The 26,598-nt window shown below is 39.0% G+C and overlaps 2 protein-coding genes across 4 annotated transcripts in view; one reads left to right on the forward strand and one right to left on the reverse strand.

Annotated features, from left to right (window-relative positions):
* Window positions 1-25,730, reverse strand: part of trim105 (tripartite motif containing 105) — a 31,009-nt gene extending 5,279 nt beyond the window's left edge. The window contains exons 1-8 of one of the 3 annotated variants that reach the window (XM_081383140.1): window positions 25,464-25,730; window positions 18,744-18,809; window positions 7,588-7,658; window positions 5,381-5,699; window positions 2,127-2,222; window positions 1,806-2,039; window positions 1,520-1,539; window positions 417-523 (exon numbers count right to left, since the gene is read on the reverse strand). In XM_081383140.1, the coding sequence (XP_081239266.1) occupies window positions 417-523; window positions 1,520-1,539; window positions 1,806-2,039; window positions 2,127-2,222; window positions 5,381-5,653 (730 nt within the window). In that variant the 5' untranslated portion in view covers window positions 5,654-5,699; window positions 7,588-7,658; window positions 18,744-18,809; window positions 25,464-25,730. Of the gene's footprint in view, window positions 1-416; window positions 524-1,519; window positions 1,540-1,805; window positions 2,040-2,126; window positions 2,223-5,380; window positions 5,700-7,587; window positions 7,687-18,743; window positions 18,810-25,463 lie in introns of all 3 variants that reach the window. The other 2 variants (XM_081383139.1, XM_081383141.1) reach the window with 2 other exon arrangements.
* npy7r (neuropeptide Y receptor Y7) lies at window positions 13,539-25,039 on the forward strand. Its single transcript, XM_081383142.1, has 4 exons — window positions 13,539-13,819; window positions 14,354-14,467; window positions 20,490-21,660; window positions 24,302-25,039. Exon 3 carries the CDS (start codon window positions 20,515-20,517, stop codon window positions 21,610-21,612), a length of 1,098 nt encoding a protein of 365 aa, XP_081239268.1. The 5' UTR covers window positions 13,539-13,819; window positions 14,354-14,467; window positions 20,490-20,514; the 3' UTR covers window positions 21,613-21,660; window positions 24,302-25,039.
* Window positions 25,731-26,598: the final 868 nt, after the last annotated feature.

Genomic DNA, 26,598 nt, shown 5'->3' on the forward strand with positions numbered 1-26,598 from the left:
ATGCTATGAAATATAACAGTAACTACACTATTAAAGTGTTTTTTAACAGTAACTACAATATTAAAGTGTTTTCTTACACTGATCTGTAGGTTTTCAAACTCTGACAGACAGGAAAACACACAGTCAGTCAGACGGCCGCAGGTTTTCATCATTTCCTGATAAGGGTGTAACCCTACATTTTTATGTAAACTAAAAAGCTGAAGGCTGCTGAAACGAGTCACTGACGCCTTTGCTGCTCATACATTTAATGTACTGTCACTATATGGCAGTAACACCATCTATTACAGCGGGTAATGACTCCCTCCAGCTATTCCTCCACTTTTCTAAAATAACAAATATCACGTAGCCACTGCTTATTAAGTATATGATGTGTGGTGGATAAAGTATAGTGGCGAGGTATAACAGACACAACTTACCTGGATTCAGATGATGAAACATTTTTCGCCACATGGTGTATTGAAGAGGAGCGATGCGTTTGCTTCTGAACGTGTTCAGGTTGACGTGCAGCTCTTGCAGAGGCGATCTGGAGTCATCAGGGGTTTCAGAATAAACACAAGAGCAGTTAACATCTTAAACACACACAGGAGGTCATCTTACTCATCGTTTGTGGTTCTGTGATAAGATACAGGGGTTCTGGTTGGATGTTTCTGTAGAACTGAATATAATACTGGGTGTTTCTCTGGTTCCAGATCCAGTGTTTGCTTACTGGGAATGTCTTCCCCTATAGGCCTTGATAAGTACAACATAAGATTTTCTGTGCCAGAATATACACTTCTACAATGGATCTTGAATAAAGCCCCCTCTGTTAAGATGTGGCGTCAGACTATTCTTGAATATGTGTCACTGGACTACCTGACTTGTATATTACATGATAAGAGTGTAGGATTTCATAAAATTTGGAAACCTTTTCTGGTATAAGTTGATGGTGACATTGCCTCCATTTTGATGGGAGGATTAATGTAGGATTGGCTTGTGTGTGTCCTGGTTGATTTTGTCAGTTGCACCTACAGTATTATGTAATGTCTGTACGTTATTATCGCTAGCCCTTTTATCCTGATAGATACAGTACCAGATGCATCACAGAAGTAATGATACTATGAGGTTGAAAAGACTGTTTGTGAAGCGCCAACACAGATCTGAATGTTGCCATATGATTTTATCAAAGGTTTAATAGACAGATGAATCTGAAGAAGATCGCGTGTGTGTTTGAATGGAGATCACAGTCGGATCGTGCAGCTCTACGGTCTTATCTCTCTCTCAGCATATGAGCAGCGCGAGGGCTTTCAGTGCGTTCAGTCTCACGCATTACACCACTAAACACTCATAGATAACGACACATCCTCTGTGGGAACGAAACTGGCTAACTTCTGTCAACTCATCCACAAGCAAGGACAAAAATAAAGCCATTTCACTTGAATTAATATCGATTCTGAAAGAAAAAGATCTCTCCCAGATCCCAGAAGAAAAATGTTCTCCCAGCAAACGTAAAAATACAAAGCTGTTTTTAATTTCTACTCACCCAGAGTTCAGTTCTGGAAGCTGTGGAGGAGGGAAACAGAACACAACAGGTTATTAGCTGAATCAACTACAGGAGCCAGCGAGCAAAAGCACACCATCTGTCTGATCATTATTTTTCTACAGTTCTGCTGTTGTGTGAAATATACATGAGACTCGGGCTGTAGCTACACTTCACTAATAACTCATTCTGACACCAGCACTCTGGTTCCTGGTGTAAATATGGCATTAATCTTCCCAATATTAGCTCTTTGACAGATGGATCTGCTGGAAAGCATCAGTGTAATCACCTCTACGAGCACAGACTGGTCTGCGCAGCTGGCGGTGTGTCGGAGCGTGTGGATGTTCTGCTCCACGCCTCGGATGGCCTCCTGTAGGGCCTCCAGATGTTGCTCCAGGCCCGTCAGCATCTGCTCCATCTCCTGCTTCAGCTCCTCCATCATGGCCTCCTCCTCCACCCGCAGGAAGTGATGTAGGGCCTGGAAGTCACTGTGCACTCGGCCCTGCAGCTCGGCTCCCGCTTTCTGAACGCAAGAAAAGGAGAGCTGTGTGATTCCCAGTTCGCTCGAAGTGTCACGTTGTGATTTTTCTCTTCTTAAAGATAGACCCACTCTTAAGTTCTCCATCTGGTCTCTGTCTGCACGGATCATAGAGACGTAGGCCTCTTTCAGGGAGCACTGCGATTCTAGACGCTCCTTTAATTGCTTCTACAAGAGACACAGACACAGTATTAGAAGCACTTACACAGAGCATTCACTGAAAAATGGGAAGAAAACGGCATTATCTGATCTAACTGGGAGTCAGGATCAACAGTCAACAATAGAGAGCAGCCATCGGGTTCCCGAAGTAAAATCTCCATTCATTTCATCCATAAGGAAACTGATCTTTGATAAGTTACACAGCTTTAAGTTACACAAGGTTGTTATTCGACGGTCTTTGCTGCGGTTGAAGCCGTCAGCCTGCATTATTTCAGCTTAGTTTTGAAATAGTGGTGTTTAACAGTGGGATTCCTGGTGAAAAACTACATTTCCCATGATGCTGTACACAACATTCCACCAATCAGAGAGTTGAAAAGAACTCTTTAGCTCCGCCCACTCCCACAAACCACTGCGAATGACATAATCCAGTCGGTCTCCCGCTCTCAAAATACATAAATATGTATGCATAGTTTGCAATAAACTCAACATATGTATTTTTTTATAAATATAATCAACAAGAACTGTACTTTTCATAAAGAATGTTTCCGAAAATCATGCTTACCTTTTACTATTTTATATTACAGTAGTTCATCCATGTGTACTAGGATGAACAAGAATGATTTCTGAAGGATCATGTGATGATGTGACACAGAAGACTGGAGTAATGATGATGAAAATTACACTTTACTAGGCCTATACATTCACATAGAAAACAGTTATTTTAAATTATAATGATATTTGATAATATTACTGTTGTTTTTTTTTGTTTTTTGTTTTTTATGAAATAAATGCATCCTTGGTGAGCATAATGACTTAAAAACATTAAAAATAATACCGATCCCAAACTGTTGAACAGCAGTGTATATCTATTCTTCCCACTATTCCCACTGATATGAATGGATTGGATTCTCTCTCTCTCTCTCACACACACACACACACACACACACACACACACACACACACACACAAAGAGAAAGCGATAGCACAATGGTAATCTTTCTTTTTTTTCCTATTAAAATGACAGAGCTCCCTTGGAATAATTATCATCTATATTTCAGCCTTTTGGCAGGCGCTCACTCATATCACTATATCCATGTTTTTATATCCAGCAAATCAGTCTGAGCGAACACAAACATTGCCCTCAATATTCATCAGCCCAACAGCATGTCAGACCTAATCGCTTTATACTGTTATTAGCAGGCTTAGTATTAGTATTATTTTATTAGTATTATTGTTAGTCTTTTTTTATAAAAACACTGAATGACCAATAATGTCTCGAGCATCACTATTATAGTAAGTTCTCTTTAGTATGACAAATATGCATTTATACATTTTCATTCATACATGATAACTAAAAAAGTCCTGTCATAATCAAATGGTTGATTGACTGATGTTTCTTAAAAGTTCTTACAAATGCAATTTATGACTATCTTCATAAAAATCTGTGAAAATCATATCTGATTAGAAATATTTGTTTATCTCTCTGCAGCGAAAGTCTGGCGATTTAACTAAAATCTGTTTTGGTCAATGCCAATGCGATTGTGAGCTAACAGGGTTGCGCTTTATTATGAAATGGTATATTATAATTCAACACAATGGTAACACTTTACAATAAGGTTCATTAGTTAATGTACTAACTAACATGAACTAACTATGAGCAATACATTTGTTACTGTATTTATTCATCTTTGTTAATGTTAGTTAATATAAATCCAGCTGTTCATTGTTTATTCATGTTAGTTCACAGTGCGTTAACTAATGTTAACAAATACAACCTTTGATTTAATAACGTATTAGTGAATGTTCAAATTAATATTAACTAAGATTAATAAATGCTGTATAAGTATTGTTCATTCTTAGTTCATTTTAACTATTGTAGTTAACTAATGTTAACTAATGAACCTTATTGTAAAGTGTTACCAACACGATTATAGCAAATCTTTGCCAGTTGAACAAAGCAGTGTCAGATGATACACAGTCCACTTATGGTGTGTTGGAAATTCACTAGTCACATGACATGATTACGTTAAGTCTTGTGGTTTATGAAACAATAAAACAATCATGCTTTATATCTCAAAAATAAGGAAGAGCATTTTCAAGACATGTTTCTGGAAATACAGAACTTGTCATTTAATGCTGACATGATGTAGGACCAAGTGAAGGACGGTCACGAGTCTGGCCTTATCCTGACTAGGCCTGGGAAAAAAAATTGACTTTTCGATTTAATAATAATCAATTCGTGGCCAAATCGATTTTTTCCCACATTTTTTATCTATCACCCAGAAGCCAGTATTAGTTTTCCTCCTCTGTTCAGGCTTGCAGTCTCCATGTTACACTAATGCTGGGAGATTTTATGTGTGTTTAAACTTAAACATAAATTATCCGGATCGTGTTTGATCAAGGCGTGCGACTGTTCTCACTCGACCAGTTTCCAGCATTAAAATCCAGTCTAATCATTGTATGCATCTGAAATGTAGAGTTGGGTTCTGTGTTAATGTACCCAAGAGTACCTAAAATAAAAAGAGTTTAATATACAGGTTTGTGGCTCTTCATTTCTTTATATTAATCAAACACTTGTAAACTTATGTTCACTGTTCTTTTTTATAAATACGTGACCCTGGATCACGTCACCGGTCTTGAGTCGCACGGGTGTATCTGTGGCGATGGCCAACAATACAGTGTATGGGTCAAAATTATCCATTTTTCTTTTATGCCAAAAATCATTAGGATATTAAGTAAAGATCATGTTCCATGAAGATATTTTGTAAATTTCCTACCGTGAATATAGAAAACATTTATATTAGTGAGTGAATGCAGCACAATCGTGAACATTAAAGACTATTTTCTCAATGTTTTGATTATTTTGCACCCTCAGATTCCAGATTGTCAATAGTTGTATCTCGACCAAATATTGTCCTATCCTAACAAACCACACATCAATGGAAATATTATTTATTCAGCTTTCAGGTGATGTATAAATCTCAATTTGACCCATGTGACTGGTTTTGTGGTCCAGGGTCACATATAAGATATGTATTAAATCTATATTCGAATCGGGAATCAAAATCGAATCGAAGTGAGAGCTTGTGAAATGAAATCGAATCGAATCGAATTGGACCATCCGAACCGATACCCAGCCCTAGTCCTGACTGTGAGAGGAAACTCACCTCCAGAAGCTTGATAGATGCAGGCGTGGAGCCGGCCCTGACCTTCTCCACCACCCCAGCCACTAAGTAGTTGGTCTGAAAGCTCCTGTCGGGGAACTCCTGCCTGCACTGAGGGCAGGACGCCGGACCCCTGACGCTCTTCCAGTACGACACGATGCATCTCCGGCAGAAGTGGTGCATGCAGCCCAGCATCACGGGCTCCCTGAAGAGCTCGAAGCAGATGGCGCACGTCAGGTCCTCTCGCAGACTCGTCCTGCTCCTGCTGGAAGCCATGTGAGCGCGCAGATCTCCGGTCCGTTTCACTTTCACTTCTGGAGCACTTCATGTAAGAACGAACATGAACAATAATCACCTGGGCCCAGTTGCACAAAACACAGCCACAGCGAGACCGTTTGCTAAATGCATTTACATGACATAGTAAAACCATCTAAAAATCATGGTAACACTTAACAATAAGTTAACTACATTAGTTAGCATGAACCAATAATGAACTGCACTTATACAGCTTGTATTAATCTTTGTTAATTTCAACATTTACTAATACTTTATTCAAATCTTGTTAACATTAGTTGTGAACTAACATGAACAAACAAAGAACAGCTGGATTTTTATTAACTAACATTAACAATGATTAACAAATACTGTAACAAATGTATTGCTCATTGTTAGTTCATGCTGGATAATGCATTTACTAATGTCAACTAATGAACCTTATTGTAAAGTGTTATTATGCGAACTGTTGTTAATCACAATTTCAAAATAAAAGTTTAGACCCTCGCTGTAGCATTTCTATCATAAAGAAGTGGCTAAATATTTAAGAATAAGTGGACATTTGAAATAAATGTTGTTCGACCAATATTAAACAGTGATTTGATCTGCTGTAAAGTGTAACAACAATCGCCAGGCTGTTGGCGCCCTCTGAGTCTGCAGGCATTTGTTATTATACATTATGTCCGTAAGTTGATAATATTTATATTTTGTATTTTAACAGTGTTGTTCACTAAAACCATATGATTACTTGCTCTTGAACCAATTATTGCCTCATTGTTATTATATTTTAAGTGATTTTAAAGGCTATTGTTCACTTGGATTAATACAAAAATGATCCATTTACTAGATTAAACGTCAAAATAATCAACTCATTACCAAAATAATCGGTAGTAATAGCCCTAAAAAACCTTCAAAACGCATCTGTATTTTATTGCATTTTGTGACTTTCAGTTGAATAAAAGGCTATTTTTCCACTCATGTATTTCATCATTGAATATTTCTTAAAACTAGTGTTATTGTGTTGTCTTGTTCTCGTGAACCCAATATCTTGTATCGTCTGGTCTCTTGAAGAAAGCATGTCATCACACCCCCAGTAATCAGTTTTCGGGTTCATAGGCCAGTCTACGCTTAAATGATTTTAAAAAGGCATGACCAGCTTTAAAGAAAATCAGATGACTTGAAAGACTAGTCTAAGCAGTTTATCAACCGGTCACTGTTTTCATTTTTACTACTCAGTATATGATATTAAATTATGATGGTGTGTCTCTTACAGAATTATACAATTGTCAACATACCATAGTTCATTTCTTATTAGGCTACTACAGTAAAAACATTATATATGATTATGGGATCTGCCTTATACACAGTGAAATGGCTCAGAGTCTAAACAGCATGTGAGTATAGGCCTATGTAAAACAGCATGATGATTTGATTAAAAATCACATTCATAGTACTACCAAGCATGCATTACAATGACACACGTCTGAAAACATCCTGCAACCCATGGTCAATGATTGACGACAGTCGCAGCAAATACTTAATGTTACCACGTGTATACTGTAGTAACTCAGGTATTTAGGCAGAAATAAGGTTATTGTGATTTTTGTATGCTGTAACAGTTCAGTGCTTCCGAAACTAATGCATTTATCGACGAACTGCATATTAGTAGCCTTTTACAACAGCTATAAACTCTAAATGTAAACTTTTTAACTACACAATATGGTAGTATATTTCATTAAAGCAAATGCACAAACATACCGCACATATCCTGTTGTTAAAGCTGCTGTTACGCGCTCTCGGTGTGGATGTAAACAAAACATTAGCCTGCTGTGAGTTAGCTAACTGTTACACGGCTAAACACAACTAAAGTTACACGAAAATAAAGATGCAGATGAAAAAGATGTGCTGTTATGAAATAAATAAACAGTATAACCTACCCTCTGTGCTTTGGTTTGGTTGTCCCTGAAGCCGTAGTAGAGAGACTGCGAAATCAGTTCAGACTCCTGTGCTGTGTGTGGAGGAGTGCTTTCGGTTCACTTTCATTATGATTCAGACAGCCGCACAATGGGTTAAACACATGATGGAAACGAAATCAAAACTTTGAAGAGTACAGGCCTACCACATCTTGGAAAAATTTTTTTTTTTGTATTCATAGCAGTGCTGGGCATGAAAAAAACAGCTAAAACCAGATGCACACCAGCTTGGCCAGGCTGGAAGACCAGCCAAACAGCCTAGGGTGATTTTAGCGTTTTTTTCTTCTTAATTTTTTTCTTTCAGCAGGGTAGTTCATGGGAAGAGTGGGGTAAGATGAGCCATTTTTACTTATGTGGTCCTCAAGATAAGAGAAAAATAGGCAGAAGTACAATGAAAGTATCTAATGAAATTTCAGGATGTTTCCTATCATTTTAAATGATCATACATCTACACGACAAAGGGTTTTAAAATGATGGCTTCTTATATAAAAGTGTTCCTGTGGCTTAATTTAACCCAGGTTAGGAGTAAGTTGATACGGGTCAGTGGATAAGTTGCACCATCTGGGAGTAAACTGACTATGCAAATGAATCTGATTCAAACCCATGTGATATTTTAAAGACAACTTTCCATTTTTAAAAAACAATTTAATAATCAAATTTCCCTTTACAAATAGTCATTTTTCTTTTCTTAAAGCCAACTGAAACAACATAAAACCAACTGAAGTTGTAATTTCAATATCTGTAATTGTTTGCATTTCTGAAACAATATGTTGAACACCAAAGTTCTAAACCTTCCCAAAAACAAACTAAACAGAGAGTTTAAGTAATATTAAATAAAATCTGAATTAGAATGAATGAATAAATGTTACTGAAACGAATAAACATTTAGTCAAAATATTCTTTGGCATGGTTTTCTACAATGGCGAACATGTTAGGCCATTAGGGACTACAGGTGGAAAGATATATATGTTTAAAATCTTCTGGTTCTTATCAGAGAAGGATTTGGTGTAATTGTACATTGTTCCTATCAAATAAACTCAAGCTAAAAAAAATATTTAAAAAATTATAAACTAAACCAGTTGCGTAATTTTAAATTGAAATTATACCAGTTTATACATCAGGGATTTAACTTAACTAGTGCCTTATGGTGGGGTAAGTTAAAATGCTGGCTCAATTTACCCCAAAGGATTTGTCTCACTTTGCCCAATTGCTGCCATTTTGGACAAAACTAACTAGCTTACCAATTCAGGCTAATATTTAGCTAAATGATTTGCTTGGTTTTATACATTGTCACCAATATGGATCATAAATATTTATAGACCTGGACAAATTTGCTTTGATGTAATAGCCATTGCATCTATTATAATAAAATGTATTTCCCTCCCATGTGTTTTTATCCTTTTCACAGTCTGACAGAAATTATGGGTTGTTCCAAAAGGTCACATAACAATAAAAGTGTACAGTTGCCAAGATAAAGGGGTGGGTCAACTTACCCGCTGGCTCATCTTACCCCACTCTCCCCTACTGATAATAAGCTTATGGTAGTAGCCTAAATTTCATTGTAACATCTCTCATGTCTTGAACAGATAATAACCAAGTGCTAGTCCCTTGCACAAAATGTGGATTTTTTTTTCTAACAACATAAATCACACTATTATCATCACACTATATAATTTTAGATGGAATGAAGTCACATGAAGAAGTCACAAGATCTGTATTTAAATAGCTTTAGAGTCAAAAGTCCAAGTATGCAGGCTTGTTTTTTTTTTCAAAGCCCTAGAATCATGTTTCTGAATTCTGTCCAACAAATTAAAATGTTAATATTTTCATATTTTTTTGTAATAACCAAGCTGTTGGATAAACAAATGAGTAAAACCCCACTGACAGATTGAATAAGAATTTAATTAAAAAGTTTGTTCTCTGGACAAAAATACTGACAAGTATTTTTCATAAATGTCAAGTCGGGGCAAGTTGTCACATTTTTATGAGTTAGATAAATCCTTTTTTTCTGTTTTAGAAAGGTCTGTGACTTTCAGAAAGTCCTCACAGCCACGAAAGATCCAATGTGTTACCCTTTGGCCAGCTGTACATGAGACCTAACAGTCTCTCGAACTGTTTCACAGTGCGTGACTGGCCTAGCTTTAGCTCTTTCGTGGCTGTGAGGATAGGAGGATAGCAGCTACACGGGCGGGCGACAGGACGGCTCGCATCGTGACCGAATCCCAGACCACACCAAGGAAAGTGGTTCTCTGTAGCGGAGAAGGCACACTCTTCTTGGCATTGAGCCTTAACCCTAATGTCTGCATGTGTGCGAGGACATTTACATTTACACTATTCATTTAGCTGACGCTTTTATCCAAAGCGACTTACAAATGAGAACAATAGAAGCAGTTAAACTAACAGTAGGACAACAATAAGCACCAAAACTCTGGAATAGTCTTCCGGATACTGTTCGTTGCTCAGACTCGCTCTCCCAGTTTAAAACTAGATTAAAGACGCATCTCTTCAGCCAGGCATTCATATAATACTTTTAATCCTACAGTTAAATCCGACCTCTAGTTCATAAACGCCAGAGGAGAACTGGCCCCCGACTGAGCCCGGGTTCTCCCAAGGTTTTTTTTTTTCTCCATTAGGTCACCTGATGGAGTTTTTCGGTTCCTTGCCACTGTTGCCTTTGGCTTGCTCAGTTGGGGATATTTGGGGATATTTAATTTAATTAATCAATCAACGATACTATTGATCAGCATTACCGAACGTAGACGTTCCACTAGAAACAAACATTGATGTATTGTTCTAATTTATTACTGTGAAGCTGCTTTGATACAACCTGTGTTGTGAAAAGCGCTATATAAATAAACTTGACTTGACTTGACTTGACTTGATATGCAAGTGCTATGACCCTTCTCAGTTTAATCCAATGCAGTACGTTAATTATTATTATTTTTTTTTAAATAATAGAATAGAAGAGAAAGTGTTAGTATTACTGGATCAAGTGCTGTTGAAAAACAAGCGTCTTCAGCCGTTTCTTGAACGTGGCTCCGGACTCAGCCGCTCTGGTTGAGTTAGATCCTTCCTCCAGCAGGGAACAGTCATGGTGAAGGTCCGAGAAAGAGATTTTGTGCCTCTTTGAGATGATGCACCACAAGTTTCTGGATGGCACATAAATCCGAAGTCATGAGTTTACGTAAAAGGGAGCAGAGCCAGTGGTTGTTCTGTAGGCAAACGTCATTGACTTGAATTTGATGCGAGCGGCAACTGGGTTTTCTTTCGGGGACAATGAGGACGACATCTCGATGCCATCCGATATTGGTATTCATTTCCCCCGACAGAGAACCTCAGGAACCTCCTGTGCTGAGGGAGGATGGAGACATGGAAGCACGTGTCTTTTAGATCTATCGTGACAAACCAGTCCTCGGATCTGATTTGAGTCACGATCTGTTTGAGTGTCAGCATCTTGAACTTGCGTTTCTTGATTGTACGATTCAACAGATGAAGATCTAGTATAGGACGCAACTCACCATCCTTTTTTGGAACAATGAAGAGGCGGCTGTAAAAGCCTGATTCTCTGTCGGGTCAGTACACCTGCTCTATAGCCTCCTTCGCTGACAGAGCTTTCACCTCTTGCTCCATTACCAGAGCCTGCTCGGGATGCACTAACGTGAACAACACCCTGTTGTAGCGTGGTGGACGAGAACCGAACTGGATTCTGGATCCTCTTTCTACTATCTGCAGGACCCACTGAGATGTGTTTGGCAGGTTCTTCCATCCTGTCAGATAATCTACTACGGGTACCAGCCTCTTGAGACTGGCCTCTGGTATAACTGGAAGCACTGAGCCATGAGCTCGCTGGAGACCGCTGCGCCCCGAGGCACCAAGGGTGGTAGGGTTGGCAGAACAGCCTGAGGGCACAGAGGTGGAGCGCGCACCGTATACTGAGGTGTACACCTCTCCACCCCAGTTGGGGCTGCCCTCACCAGTGGCGTCAGGACCTCTTCTGAGCCGAGGCCTTCTCAGCTTGAAGAGCGGTCCTCAGATCCGGCTTCTGCTTCGAAGGCTTCGGCTGAGAGTGTCGGCCCTGCCCCCATGACTTTTGAGGAGGAGCACGGGACGCGACACTCTCCTTTTGCTGTGCTCTGTGTGAGGAGCTGGACGGCTGGGTCTGGCGGTCTCCCTGGTGGCCCTGAGAGACAAATCTGTGGCCCGACCCATTCTCGAACTACGTCAGGTCCTACTCCCTCGCTCTTATCCAAATCCCCCAGCAGATCAGCCTGATATGCCTGTAACACTGCCATAGTATGAAGGCATGCTCCGGCCTGACCTGCTTCTGTATATGCTTTACCCACTAAATTAGATGTAGTCTTGAGTGGCTCAGTGGGCAGCACTGGCGCATTCAGAGACGATGCTGAACCAGGGGACAATGGCTAGCTAGCGTCTGTTCAGCCCTGGGCATCGCCCCGTAGCCATTTTCGTTTAGCCCCCTTATATCAGAATATACATGGACTTGGGGGCTAAAAAGACAGGATGAATATGGCTTGTTCCACCATATAGACAGATCACTGTGTAGATCTGAAAAAAATGGAAGGCCCCGTGATGGAGGTGATATATTTGATGACAGGAACCTTTTCTCGGCCGGCCACTCAACATTTAATTTAGCCACGGCACGAGTAGTCACCTCCACCAGGTCCTCATATGCTGGGGAAAGAGGTGGTGAATCTCTTACCCCTTATTGTCATCTTCAACACTCAGTACATCTACTTCCTCAGAATTAGAGCACTGAAACACTGGGCTCTGTTGCCGGGCGGAAGAAGCCGCTCGGCGGCTGGACGCAATCACGCAGGGGCGTTCCCAAAGCATCATCGACGCAGTTCGAGTTCCCTCGAAAGGGAAATACTGATATCAAAGGTAACACTTTATTTTGAAGGTCCCTTTTGAACATTTTGTTGACTATAAGTAACTTTGCAACTACATGTCAACTTATTCTAACCCTAACCAGTCTACTAATACTCTACTAATACTCTAATGAGAGCAAGTAGACATGTAGGTGCAAAGTTACTTAAAGTCAACAGAATGTATTAAAGGGACCATCAAAATAAAGTGTAACCATATCAAATAACTACTTGATGATTAAAACTTTATTATCTGAACGACTTTGCTCATTCTTTGCAACAAATTATGTGCTTTAGCAAAACACTATTACAAAAACCACAAACTCACAAAAAGTCAAGAGTCAAACTGCCCAATAAATGAAACACTGATCACCATAATGGTGACCAAATATTTTCAATAAAACATCAACATCTAAACCTGTTAATTCTCAAAAAGAACTGTAGACGAATTACAGAAATAAAGTCATTCTGGTTTGTAATACGAGAGATTTAATGTATTTTCATCTAAGACTGTGACTGAAGTCAGTTGTCGTTCTTGTGTACCATTTTTCTTCATTGATTCTGCTCAATATCATCTGGTGTCTTCAATGTTGGCAATAAAAAAAAAAATAGTGCTTAATTCATCTTTGATGTCTTTTGTTTTAAATGTTACTAAACAAAAATTGTCCTATTTGCAGTTACTCATTTTAAATGGTTGACTTTTAAAAAAATAATTGGATTAATTCTAACTAAATTCTTATTTGTCGAGTTTAATTAATAATATTGCTTGTAATCTATTGCCACAATTTTATTGAGTAGATATAGTGTATTATTTTTTACAGAGTATAGAACGTTATAAATAGAATCTCAGTATGGATGACTGATGGCATGCATGACTGAAATATAGCTTTGCATGCCATCCCGATTCAACATACACGTACCTCAATGCACTGACTGTCAATCATATCTGATGATTTGATGAGTTTATTGAAAAGCGTCACATTGCATGGACAGAGCCCTCCACTAGAGCAGTTCCTCCCACACACACACACACACACACTGCCCGCATAGAAGCGCTCATGCACCTAAAGTTCTACATCTGATCTCGAGGTGCTTTGCTTTAAAAATACGGAAAAGTGCATGTGTTTTTCCTCCGTCCACGGATATGCACTGAGTGTGCTGTGATCGGGGATGTTTGCGAGGATGAAGCGGATCCTGAAGGTTCAGTAGCGTGAAGCTGTCGCGCGCAGAGGAGATGCGTGAACTTCCCCGCATATGAACTATTATCATCATAATCCCGGCTATTACAGGGCTGATGTCTCAAACATAAGGTGAGTGGACTGATCTCTGGGTTAAGGCGTTTTATAGAATTCAATACGATGGAGAAATGTGGATTTCAGTTAAATATGTCATGCGGCAGGTTTTAGGATTTAGCAATTAAAAATATTCGAATTTGAATTTCAGAGAATGGAATTAAAATGTCATGACATTCAAAGAAATTGCTAACTCTGTAATTATCAAAGCGAATTACCATCAATATATGAGATATGATACTCATGAAGATAATAACAAGGTGTAAAAAATGCTAGTTATAAAAAACATACTTAGATTATTCGTTATGTGTAATAAATTCATTTGAAGGATTACATTTCACAGATTTACCCGAAGGTGATCAGAATTGTCATCAGTATAGCCTAGATGTATAATTCACATTTAGACAAATACAGAATGTCTAATTAGTTGATAATGGCATAATTTGTCAAAATTAATGAAGTGATTATATTTGTTTTGTCCATAAGATTTAATGAAATTCCTGTGGGGTGTGTGTGTGTGTGATTATTGAATTTCTTTGCATTCCACTTCAGTAAATTCCTCTTCCTGTCATTCCAACTCAACATCCTGTGGGATACGGCCAATTCAACTCCAACTCCATCTCATGAAGCGAAAGCGAGCCAATTCCAAAATTCTACTCAGCCTTGGTTTGTAATTGATTGTTGGGTTTATCTGTTTTGAATTTAAAAAAAAAAACACAGAGTACATCATTCCTACTATATTACTATGCATTATTATTATTTAGTAGATAATTACATTAGATAATGTTCTTTTTACATTACGTAGACAGTTCTTCCAATGCTTTTGTAGTTATTGTGTGATTGCATTATGTGGACAGTGTCTGGCTCAGTAAAGAGGTTCTTCATGAGTTAGTGCAGTGTTGATGTGGAGGAGGAGGAGCAGAACATCATAATGCCAGTCAAGCTGATTCACTGAGGACACAATCATCTGACCCTGTAGAGCAGTGAACAACATAAAACCAGCAGCTGTTCTCAAGTGTTTTGCCATTGGTTTTCATCTCAGAATGCTTGATATTCATTAAGCACTTTGGATGATTTACACAATGCCTTCAAGAAAGAGTCAGTATTACAAATGCAGAGAGATCATAAGAATCCAATTTGTCCAGTCTTGATCCATTAGAAACAAGTGATTGGACTGTCATAGAATGAAAATGAAAAGGAAAGGTTGTACGCACAACCTTTCCTTCCAATCACTTGTTTCTTGAGGGATATGAACTATTGATGAATAGTGTGTTGGATTCACGCGTGTGTCTCTGGTGGACAAACTCAGAAAATCTGCACATTGTACCATTGCAGGACGTGAACAGAAATGCTAAAGCACATAGGCTATGACTGTAAATTAACAATGTCCTTTCGATATTTGGCATATCCTTCTAAATGAAATCAAAAGTGACCTTGTTTACTTTCATAATTCACATTCCCTGTGTTTCTTGATATTAAATAGATGCTATTATGTCTCATCATATCCGTAAATAGAGTGAAGTTGCTCCGGATGCTTTGTGTCTGGTGTGGGAGTGTGTGTGTTAGTGTCTGGTGTGGGAGTGAGTGAGTGAGTGAGTGTGTGAGTGAGTGAGTGAGTGAGTGAGTGAGTGTGTGTGTGTGTGTGTGTGTGTGTGTGTGTGTGTGTGTGTGTGTGTGTGTGTGTGTGTGTGTGTGTGTGTGTGTGTGTGTGTGTGTGTGTGTGTGTGTGTCTGGTGTGGGAGTGTGTGAGTGAGTGTCTGGTGTGGGAGTGAGTGAGTGAGTGAGTGAGTGTGTGAGTGAGTGAGTGAGTGAGTGAGTGAGTGTGTGTGTGTGTGTGTGTGTGTGTGTGTGTGTGTGTGTGTGTGTGTGTGTGTGTGTGTGTGTGTGTGTGTGTGTCTGGTGTGGGAGTGTGTGAGTGAGTGTCTGGTGTGTGTGTGTGTGTCTGTGTGTGTGTGTCTGGTGTGGGAGTGTGTGTGTTAGTGTCTGGTGTGGGAGTGAGTGAGTGAGTGAGTGTGTGAGTGAGTGAGTGAGTGAGTGTGTGTGTGTGTGTGTGTGTGTGTGTGTGTGTGTGTGTGTGTGTGTGTGTGTGTGTCTGGTGTGGGAGTGTGTGAGTGAGTGTCTGGTGTGTGTGTGTGTGTCTGTGTGTGTGTGTGTGCCCATTTTTGAGTGGAAGGAAAAACATGCTGTTTTCCTGCATGTATCTTTAAATGCAAATGAGCTGCTGCTTCCCGCACCCTTTCCAGAAGAAGGCGGAGCCTTTACAGCTTGTGCCTCGGATACTCTGACGAAAACTAAACATCTGTTTGCTTTTGATTATCCTCTATATCGCGTTGACGCTCACATGACATGGCAGATCTTCATCATCATGAAAGTGTATTATCTGCATGCATGTTAAAGGGTTAGTTCACCCAAAAATGAAAATTCTGTCAGTAATTACTCACCCTTATGTTGTTCCAACCCCGTAAGACCTTCGTTCATCTTCGGAACACAAATTAAGATATTTTTGATTAAATCTGAGAGCTGGTGGATCACTCCTCCATAGGCTTCTATGTGACCGAAACTTGCTGGCCCAGAAAAGTTATTAAAGAGATCGTTAATATAGTCCAAGTGACTCCAGTGGCTCAATCTTAAGTTTATCAAGCGACGAGAATACTTTTTGTGCGCAAAAACAAATAAAAATAACGACTTTATTCTACTATTCATTTCCTTCTCTCTGGGCCTCGAGTGAGTTCACGTAGTGTTTTAGCGCAGCGCTTCTGTGTTGCACGTCACCACGTATGCTCACTATTGGTCGACGCCGGTCATGTGTGTGTTGCGTGATGACGTATAACACAGAAGCGCTGCGCTAAAACACTACGTGAGCTAACTAGAGGCCCAGAGAGAAGGATATGAAAAGTGGGATAAAGTCGTTATTTTTGTTTGTTTTTGCGCACAAAAAGTATTCTCGTCGCTTGATATACTTAAGATTGAGCCACTGTAGGCACTTGGACTATATTAACGATCTCTTTAATAACTTTTCTGGGCCAGCAAGTTTCAGTCCCTTAGAAGCCTGGAGGAGTGATCAGCTCTCAGATTTAATCAAAAATATCTTAATTTGTGTTCCGAAGATGAACGAAGGTCTTACGGGGTTGGAACAACATGAGAGTGAGAAATTACTGACAGAATTTTAATTTTTGGGTGAACTAACCCTTTAAAGCCATTTCAGTTTAAACTTCTGATATATGTTTTTCTGAGCGCACACATCTGAAGCAGCGCACAGAAAGCTGGATGTCAGACGGAGTATTAAACTACTATTAAACTAAGCTCTCTTTCACGTCTTATTGCACTTAAACTATCAAATAAACACAAGGTTATGTCAAAAACACAGAAAGTTCACATAAACACACTCGGTTATGTCTGTGAAGGTAAACAGCAGGGAAAGAAATTGCATGTGTATATTAGATCTGTGTATTAAAGTGACAGCAGCGTAATATACAGGAACTGTTGATATAAATGCTGTTAATATCAATCAAACAATAAAAGAAAAACAGAAACGCTGCTCTTGACTGAACAACTTTAGTAGCTTTAATAAGAATAGATTTCAGACTTGAATGCTGCTGTTAAATGCTCAGATTTTTACCACAAAAGGCTGGTTGTGTACACACACTGTGGACACATAAATATGTTCAAAAACAATATAAAAGTGAATTTTGCATAATAGGCTTATAATCTTTAAGCCTAGCAGTCATTGTTTTATGAGCAGGAGGATAATCTCTCTCTCTCTCTCTCTCTCTCTCTCTCTCTCTCTCTCTCTCTCTCTCTTTCTCTCTCTCTCTCTCTCTCTTTCTTTCTCTTTCTTTCTCTCTCTCTCTCTCTCTCTCTCTCTCTCTTTAGTTATGAGAAAGAACCATAATCATCCTCACAGTCACGCAGAGCCAAAGCACAACCAAAACAATGTTCTTCCACAAAATGCGTGCACTTTTGTTTTTTGAAAGTTACGTAGTTTTACCTTTAACCAAAAGTCAAACAGCTATATTAGCAGTTATTATTGGCATATAACTGTTAATATGCCATAAAATGCTATATTAGCAGTTGTTTCAGTTCAGGAATGGATCATCCACTTTTCCAATGGATATTTTGGTAAATACATATTTGGAAGGAAAGTAGAATGTGAACGTCTTTTCATGTTGACTTTAAAGGGCTAAAACCTGGTACCAAAATGGTTATATCATAAAGCAAAGCATTTATGTTCATGGCCAAAAAGCTTTTGTACACACCTTCACATCTCTGAGCGGCCATAGCTCAGTAACAAATGGAGGCAATACTTTTTTTATAAGGAACAATAGAAATACCCATCAGCTAAAAACAGTGTTACAACCTAGTTTCCTTTTTTTTAATTCAATGCGCCCTGATAGATGGAGAGCCCTGCAAAAACTTGTGTCATCTCTTGCGGAGGGAAGACCACATTAGAGCAGTATTTCTGTTTTCAGTCTCTAAATGACCTGAGATGTCAAAGTCTTTATTGGCAATTTTCATTTCCCCTTGAGCAAATAGCTGTCCGTACAGTTTGAGTCATATAATCAGCTTAAATGACAATATAGGCACTTCTAAATGTGCTCTCGAGCTCCAATCGCTCTCAGAAAAGGCTCTGCATTGTCTTGCTTTGAGCCGCCTGCAAATGGGGTTTTAATGAAGCGCTATTCATCTCTCATGAGCAGAAAAGGGCCTCGTTAACCTTTTTGTAATTAAATATAGTTCAGTATTTTGGTAGCATAGCCATGATAGTTGTCTTTTAACACTGGCTTTAATTGAAAAAAAAAAATAATAATAATCAAAGATGGCTGTGTTTGTGTAAACTGTGTGAAATGCCAATATCTCAGCTGCCATTTTTCAGTCTAATGATGCCATTATCTGACTCTCAGTTATATGCCCTGTGGTATTGTAATGATATATTATGGCTTACCTTCCACACTACATATTTCATCAGGTGTGCATGTTTCAGCCAGAGCATCGCTCACTTCTTCTCCAACTGCGCATGTGGAGAGAAAAGACATTGTTCAGATGTCATCTAAAAAATCCCCCATGCTGAGAATGAGATCTCTGACGTGCATTTATAATTGAGCGTGTGCAATGAAATGTGAACTCCCCCCCCCCCCCCCCCCGTTTCATATGTTCTTAAAACAAAGTCCACATACTGTGGCTCCAACAGACTATTGAACACTTCAGTGGTTTTTTTTATTTATTTAAATCTTCTGAACGTCATCACGTTATGCACTAATATCAGAGTATCATTTAGAGCAACACAACACAAATGTGGTGCAAAAAGTAGTTCTGGGTTTTAAATGGTTAAAAATACTGTTCATATATTAAGTAAAAAACACCTTCAGGCTGGTTGCTTGTTGGCAAAAGCTATTTAGACTAAGTCTGTTCAGCATTATCTGGTTCATCAGACAAAACTACAAAAGAAACCCATCTGATAACAGGAGCAGTGTTGTGGAGAGTAAACTTGATTTAGTTTTTGACACAAACAATCTGCTGTTCTCTGACCACATTCACCTTCCTTTTCCCATCGCATACAGAAGACATTAACGTAGAAATAACGTGCCTGACATGTCTAAAAGTTATGAAACAGAAGTTGCGCTTGTCTTTTCTCCTCTATAGTGTCGTATATCTGAGTGAAACTCTTCTGGAAGAAGAACAAATGTGGGCGGGGCTTGACTGTGTCTGTGGGGAATTTTTGGACATTTTTATCTTTTTCAGTTTTGTTTTTTTTATGTTGCCTGTGTTATTAATGTCAAATGCATACATTTTGGCACAGGTGTGTATTTCTAATGGAATTTTACTATTTCACCCTCATTTCCTTTAATAAATATATTTTGCGCTAGTAACACACAATAGTTCCTCTCAGGACCTTCAGGACAAAAATCACCCCATTAAAACCCAACAGAAATTGTTTAATCCCAGGGCTTGTTTAACTATAAAATGATGCAATCTTTGTTAATAGGCTTTCATTCTGTTGGCAAGGCTTTAAAAAATTTATTTTGACTATTTTTTTTCCCAGATGTGCCATTTTCTCAGGTTTTGCCTATAAAGCAAAAACTGGCTTTATTCCTGTTTTCTGCTTCTGCATAATGTAGAGCCAATCAGATAAATGATGCAGCTATAATTGTGTGGTTGTGTCTGTGCTTGTAATATTTGAGAGAGAAAAACTCTTTTGTCCCAGTGAGTTTTCCTGCATCTAAAGGGAAAAATCTGTTACTGCGCTCAAACACACACTCACTGAACGCTCAATATATCAGCCTCACATTTGGATCACGACTTGTTTAGATTTATGGCTTTGATTTTCAAGCAGTTTTAGAGTTCAACATGTTTCATAAAATAGACATTTTTTCATAAACTTAAACCTTAAAACTTTTTATTGGTTTTACTTTTTATACTTTTTTCACTTCAACTCTAATCTGCCACGGGTCTTCTTTAAAATGAGACCAAACTAAAGTCTGAGCTCTCAAGCTTCACATTTGTAAGACATTTTTATCCACTATTGACCATGTGTAACTTTTTTTAACAGACGCACGAGGGTTAAAAACATGCTCTTCATAGAAGAGGTATATTCATGTCAGTGGATGTAATGCATTTGTGTCATGTGATTGACCTCCACATGGCTGCCATTTTGGAAACGGAAATGAACATTTTCTCTTCTTCCTGACAGGTTGATGTTGTAAATCCAGGTCAGTATGGGCCAATCAGATCAAGCCAATGCAACGGAGGACACGCCCCACGATGCAGATCTGGGAAACGCCAGCAGCATCAACACCTACAAACCAGCGTTTGTGGACGACATCACCAAACACCTGGCCGTTCAGATCTCTCTCATCTTCGCGTATTCGCTCATAATCCTGCTAGGACTTGTGGGGAACACCCTGGTCATTTACATGATCGTCCTGTACCGAAACATGCGCACCGTCACCAACTACTTCATTGCGAATCTGGCCCTGGCGGATCTGATGGTGGACTCGGTGTGTTTGCCGTTCACGCTGGTTTACACGTTGCTGGACGAATGGAAATTCGGCGCGGTGATGTGTCACATGGTGCCGTACGGCCAGGCTCTCAGCGTCCACGTGTCCGTTCTCACGCTAACGGTAATCGCCGTCGAGCGCTACCGCTGTATCGTCTTCCACCTCGGCCAGCGCCTCAACCGCTGCACGAGCTTCATCATCATCGGCCTGACCTGGACGCTCGGCGCAGTGCTAGCCGGTCCGCTAGCGATTTTCCGAGAGTATCGCTACGAGGAAATCCCGTACATTGACTTGCGCATCGCGGTCTGCTCTGAGAAATGGCCTAGCGGCACCAACGTCGTCTACAGCGTCTCCATGCTCCTCTTGCAGTATGTGGTCCCTTTAGCGATCATCAGCTACGCGTACGTGTGCATCTGGATGAAGCTGAAGAACCACGTCAGCCCGTCCAGTCGCAGCGACGGCCTCGTGCGCCGGAAGAAGACCACTAAGATGCTAGCGCTAGTGGTCGTGGTCTTCGCCGTTTGCTGGCTTCCCTTCCACGTGTTTCAGCTGACCAGCGATCTCGACTTGATTCTCAAGTTCAAAGAGTACAAACTCATTTACACCCTGTTTCACATCGTGGCGATGTGCTCGACGTTCGTCAACCCGCTGCTCTACGGCTGGATGAACCAGAATTACAGGAACGGCTTCCTCATGTTCTTCCGCTGCGAGCACAAGCCCGACTCCATCTACCCCGAAGGGTCCTTCAGGACTCGCTCGCTGAGAGGGATGATCGTGAACGGGGTCAATGAGGGCCAGCCCGCGGCTGCGGTGTGATGGCGAAGACCTTCTGCAGAAAACTGCTCACTGTTATATCAGTATACGGTAGGGTACCGCAGGGATGAAGGTGCATTTCATTGTAATCTCCTGTAAACCACTAGATTGGCACAAAAACTCACTTTCCTAAACATCCACGGGTCAGTTTGCATGTGGAAATTTGGCGGCCCTTATTATAAGATAATTTGAAGTATACTTATGTAGTAAGTATAATGATATGTTCTTGTAGTATACTTGTAAGTGTACTATTTTAGTAGAACTTGGGACTAAATTGACCAACTTTTTAGTGTATAAAAGTTTACTTTTAAGTATGTTTTTTTGGTACTGCATCTATACTACAAGTGAACTTATAGGTATACTTTCTTTAGTTTATGAAAGTGCCCTTTGAAGTATACTCTCAGTTAACTCTAGTTTAGTAGTTTTATACTGAAAGTATACTTGTAAGTTTTCTTTAGTCAATTCTTTAGTCCCCCTGTAGTCAATAATTTTATCCCTAAAAAAACGTATAATTTCTTAATACCTTAAAATAGTTTCATTTAGTATGCGTGGTTCTATGAATATGCAAATGAGCCCCGCCTCCACTCACTCGCTCAGCTCAGAGATCCACTGGTTGACGATCACACGTTGATCTGATTGGTTACAAGGTAGTTTGTGACGTCAGAAACACCAGCGATTTCAAAGCGTGTGTTTGAGACTGTCTTTGGTTCACTGCAGTTTTAAGGAGGAAATACTCAGCAATGCTGTCGACTTATGAATTTACACATGGTTTGTCTTAAAGCAGATTAAAAACACTACATAGACACATAAACAACATTAAAAGCTGGATTTACACCACAGGGGGACTACTTTAGTATAATATAGGTATACTATAGCACACTTGAATAGCCTTCTTTTTGTAAGTGTGATCCAGCAACTGAGAGTAATTAAATCAACAGTTTTTCAATAACTGAAAAATATGTAAAAGTGTGGTATTTGGGATAAAAAGTGATAATAAATAGCTGGCTGAATTTTCCATTTGACATGACATAGTTAGATTCAGATGGTCATTTATTAATAATATAGTTTATGAAGTTGGGTATCCACCTTTGAAATAGTCATTTTTATAATCAAATCATCATGTTTAAAAAATATGATAATAGTCATTTCATATACTAAAATATCACATGCGTTGTTACTTCCATAAAGCCATATTGTATTCTCCTTTAAGCAGCGTAAAATGCTTTCAGAATATTCGCTTTTTTTAAATAATATTTTTTCTGTCTTTTTTTTATTTAATGAGAAATAATAAATTATTTTATTTAAGTAAATAGAAAATGGTACAAGCTTTGAAGTGATTGTCGTGAAGATACAATGAAAAAGCCTGTAGCCTCGTTGTACCCTACGCTGCCTTACACAACGACGAACATGTCCAACAGTGGTAAGCTGTGTTATTGCCTCATGACTTCATTATTGTGCAGGTTTAATGTCCATTTATGATCATCCAGGCTTGTGCAAAACTCTGATTCATAAAGTCTGGAGTCAGCCTGGATGCTGTGGAGAGGCTCTCGCATCTGTAAACATTAAACAGCCAATCACCCGAGCTGTAAATGTCATGTGACGGATCAGGATCAATATAACACCTGGAGATCTTGAAATCTACCATCTCTGTTTATGGCGCCACAGTTTTCTGAGTCAATCGACTGAACCATTAGTCATGTGACTAATCACTGTGAGCCAGATGAGATGACATCATCATAACTCTGATTGGCTGACGGCACTACAAGAGTGCACACAATCCCAAACCCTTCACTGTTACATGAAGTCCATTTCATGCTTCAGTAGCCCTTCAGAAGAGTAAAATAGACTTAATGTCGTCAGAAAACACAGCAAATACTGAACCGCTAAAAATATGTTCATCCATTGCATTGTGGGATACAGTCTCTACACAATGTGCTTTGTTGTAAAATGCTAATTTTGGCAATTCTGGGTGTTACTCTACATGCATACATGAAACTTGCTTTCTATATAGGCTACTGCAGAAATCGCAAGAAAATCTATGAAAGTATACAAGCATCGACATGCAACCAATGAGCGAACATTAAACTAATGAATGTCTTTGTAATTCACTTATATTAACAGTTTGGTGATGAGTTTAAATATTCAAGGAAATTGTTTTAACTGGATGAATCTGATTTTGTGAAAATGTCTTGCATGTGTTGTTGTGTGTCGGTTTGCATAAGGCCGATCCTTCATGTACATAAACTGCTTTAGGCTACTGATTGTATTTATACTGTAAGCTGTGAAGGTTATGATGTGCAAATCGTTAATGTAATCTTGCTTCACTGGCATATGTAATATATATTCTGTGGAGGCAGTGAGATATGAAATTATTTTAAGTATTGCTTATTTAACCTGATCTGTGGGAAAACTGAATGCACGGGCAGACTGACGAAAGGAAAATAAAACTACAGCTACATTTGCATATTGTTTTTATCTGTCTGGTGCCTTATCGAATCTACTAATCTATTTTAGTGTGAGACAAAGCCTTGGCAACACAAGATATGAGAAAAAAGATCTGCTTTGCGGCAGTATTTGGCTGAATTATGAACACAAAGCAATAATGTCCACACTGCAGCTGCTGTATTATTAATCTCCACTACACAACTCAGAGTTTCTCATGCTGTTTTATTCTGTGTGTTGTTGCACACAGGGCTCAAAGGGAAAGAAACAGCTGCGACACACACACCTCGATGAAGATCTGCACACAGATGGACAAAAAGAGTGTGCTCATCACACTAATGTGTCTTGTCCACCAACATAATTGGGTGGTTATTTTGAAATGTGGCGATTTAAGAAAACTACTTCATCAGGAGAGTGAATTGTCGGCTATTTTCTGGATAATTTTGTTCTAAAAGCAGCAAATCCTGTGTGCAAATGGAGGCTTGTAGGTAGCCTATATTACTGTGCACATCTCCAGAAATATATTTTTTTGTTGTTGTTGTTGTTGTTGTTGTTGTTGTTTGTTTTTCACCACAGCAAATCGAAGTAAAAAGAAGAAGAATGACTTGAATGATTATAGGCTGTTGTTTTCCTGTCAGGCTTGGATCTAATCTGATCAGTTTCTGCCCTCTGTTGGACACAAGCGGAACAGATCGAGCCAAACTAAATACTAGCATAAAAAAAAAGCAAAAATAATAATTTAAAAAACAAAGCTATATGCATGCTAATGCACAGTGAAGGTTTTCATATGTATTGTTTAAATATAGAATTCCATTTCAATTCCAGTTTAGCAATTGATTTATTATTTTACCTTAATAAAATCTTCACTGGTCAGTATGATCTACTAAATTAAAGTAGCCTAATGAATGATAGGCTATGCGTTTCAGAAAAGTGATTCAAGTACACAGTTTCGTTGTTGTTTTTAAACAAGGGAATAAACAGCTAGTTGAACAAGATAAGTAGTGAGACCATTAATTCAGCTTGACAGAGGATGAATCAGAAACAACTGGGGGAAAAGCTAAATGAAAACACTGCCGTATATTCGCACAGGTCTGAGCACAAGCGACTGACAGATGCTGCTTGCTTTGTAGTTTAACAAATAAATGATATTTCCATCTCGAAAGGACTTGTGTCAGGGTTAGGTGTTTACAGGACAACGACAACTTCGTCAGAGCAATCCCGTTCACACGGATCTGCAAAGTTACTAAAGTAGATGGAGATATCGTTGAACATGTTATACGCATGCGCAAGATGACACCATTATCACAAATTCACGTTTTTGTTGTTTACATGGAAAAAGCTTGAGTTTTAAGGCCCTCTTGTCATGTAAATGAACAGCCAAAATGCATAAAAGTGGTGTCATGTTAACAAACCTTTAGTTTTCATCGTGTTCAGTTGCTATTTTCCTTTTCCTGAGTGTCTCATTGATTCACCCCATTCACTTGTTTGCCCTTGTACTTCAGCTCTCAGGTTCAGTCAGTTCTCTGTCTTGTTTATCGTCTACTGTAATGTGGTTGTATATTCTCCTAGATTTTCTCCTGTTCGGTGTGTAGAATATTAAAGTCTGTTCGAGTATCTCCTTCACAGCCACCCTTCCGTGACGATATGCATACAGGTATTTTAATTGTTATTTTGTGAATAAATTAAAAGATCCAATCAGACATATTAACGTCTCTCCCCTAATCTCATTTGCGGACTAAGTCACATGATGAATCTGAGTTTTGACACTGAACAGCCCAAAAGATATCTGATCTAAAACAGTCATTTTTCACTACTTTATTTACAACAGCAAGCGGAAATGTTTATACTGGTGGAGGCATTCAAGATGAAGGACAAGACGATCTGCTCCCTGAACTGCAGGACTGTTGGGACGAGTAAGATTTCCCATATCACTTTGTAATGCAAGTTTATCCAAAATAAGAATAAGTGGTTGTTGAGAGGATGCTGTAACCCAGTGGGCATTTGATGTCAATTTTACATTAATATGACATCAAACAAAATGTCAAATGATGTCACGAAATAGGTCAAAAATGAAAGTCATATTGACGTCAAAGTGTCGATGTCAATTTGATGTCAAGATTTTGACCCCTGCTGATGTCATTTTGATGTCATGCTTTGTTGGCATTTGATGTCAATTAAACTTTTATTTGACGTCAAGATGTCATGATGTTGCTGTCATTATTTAATAATGGCATGATTATACAATCTACATATACAGTATATTTAGTAATATACTGATTGGTTTCATCACGGTCTCCTCTCCACCAGTAAGTTGGTGTGTGGTGGGCGTTGTAGTACTGCTGAAAAGGAGTATAAGGATTAAAAAAAAATAATGAGAAAAAAAAATGAGAGCGCTGCAGTGATGACTTCTTTGTTGGTGTATTTACTCAGATCAATCATAAGAGAATATGCATATTACAAAAGCTCAAAACATTACATTTTCAACATGTATATCACTTTTTTTTACAGTTGTAGACATACGTGACTTTAAACATTCCATCACACTAG

Source organism: Scardinius erythrophthalmus (genome assembly GCF_964197995.2).
Source record: "Scardinius erythrophthalmus genome assembly, chromosome: 13".
NCBI classification, from domain to species: Eukaryota; Metazoa; Chordata; class Actinopteri; order Cypriniformes; family Leuciscidae; genus Scardinius; species Scardinius erythrophthalmus.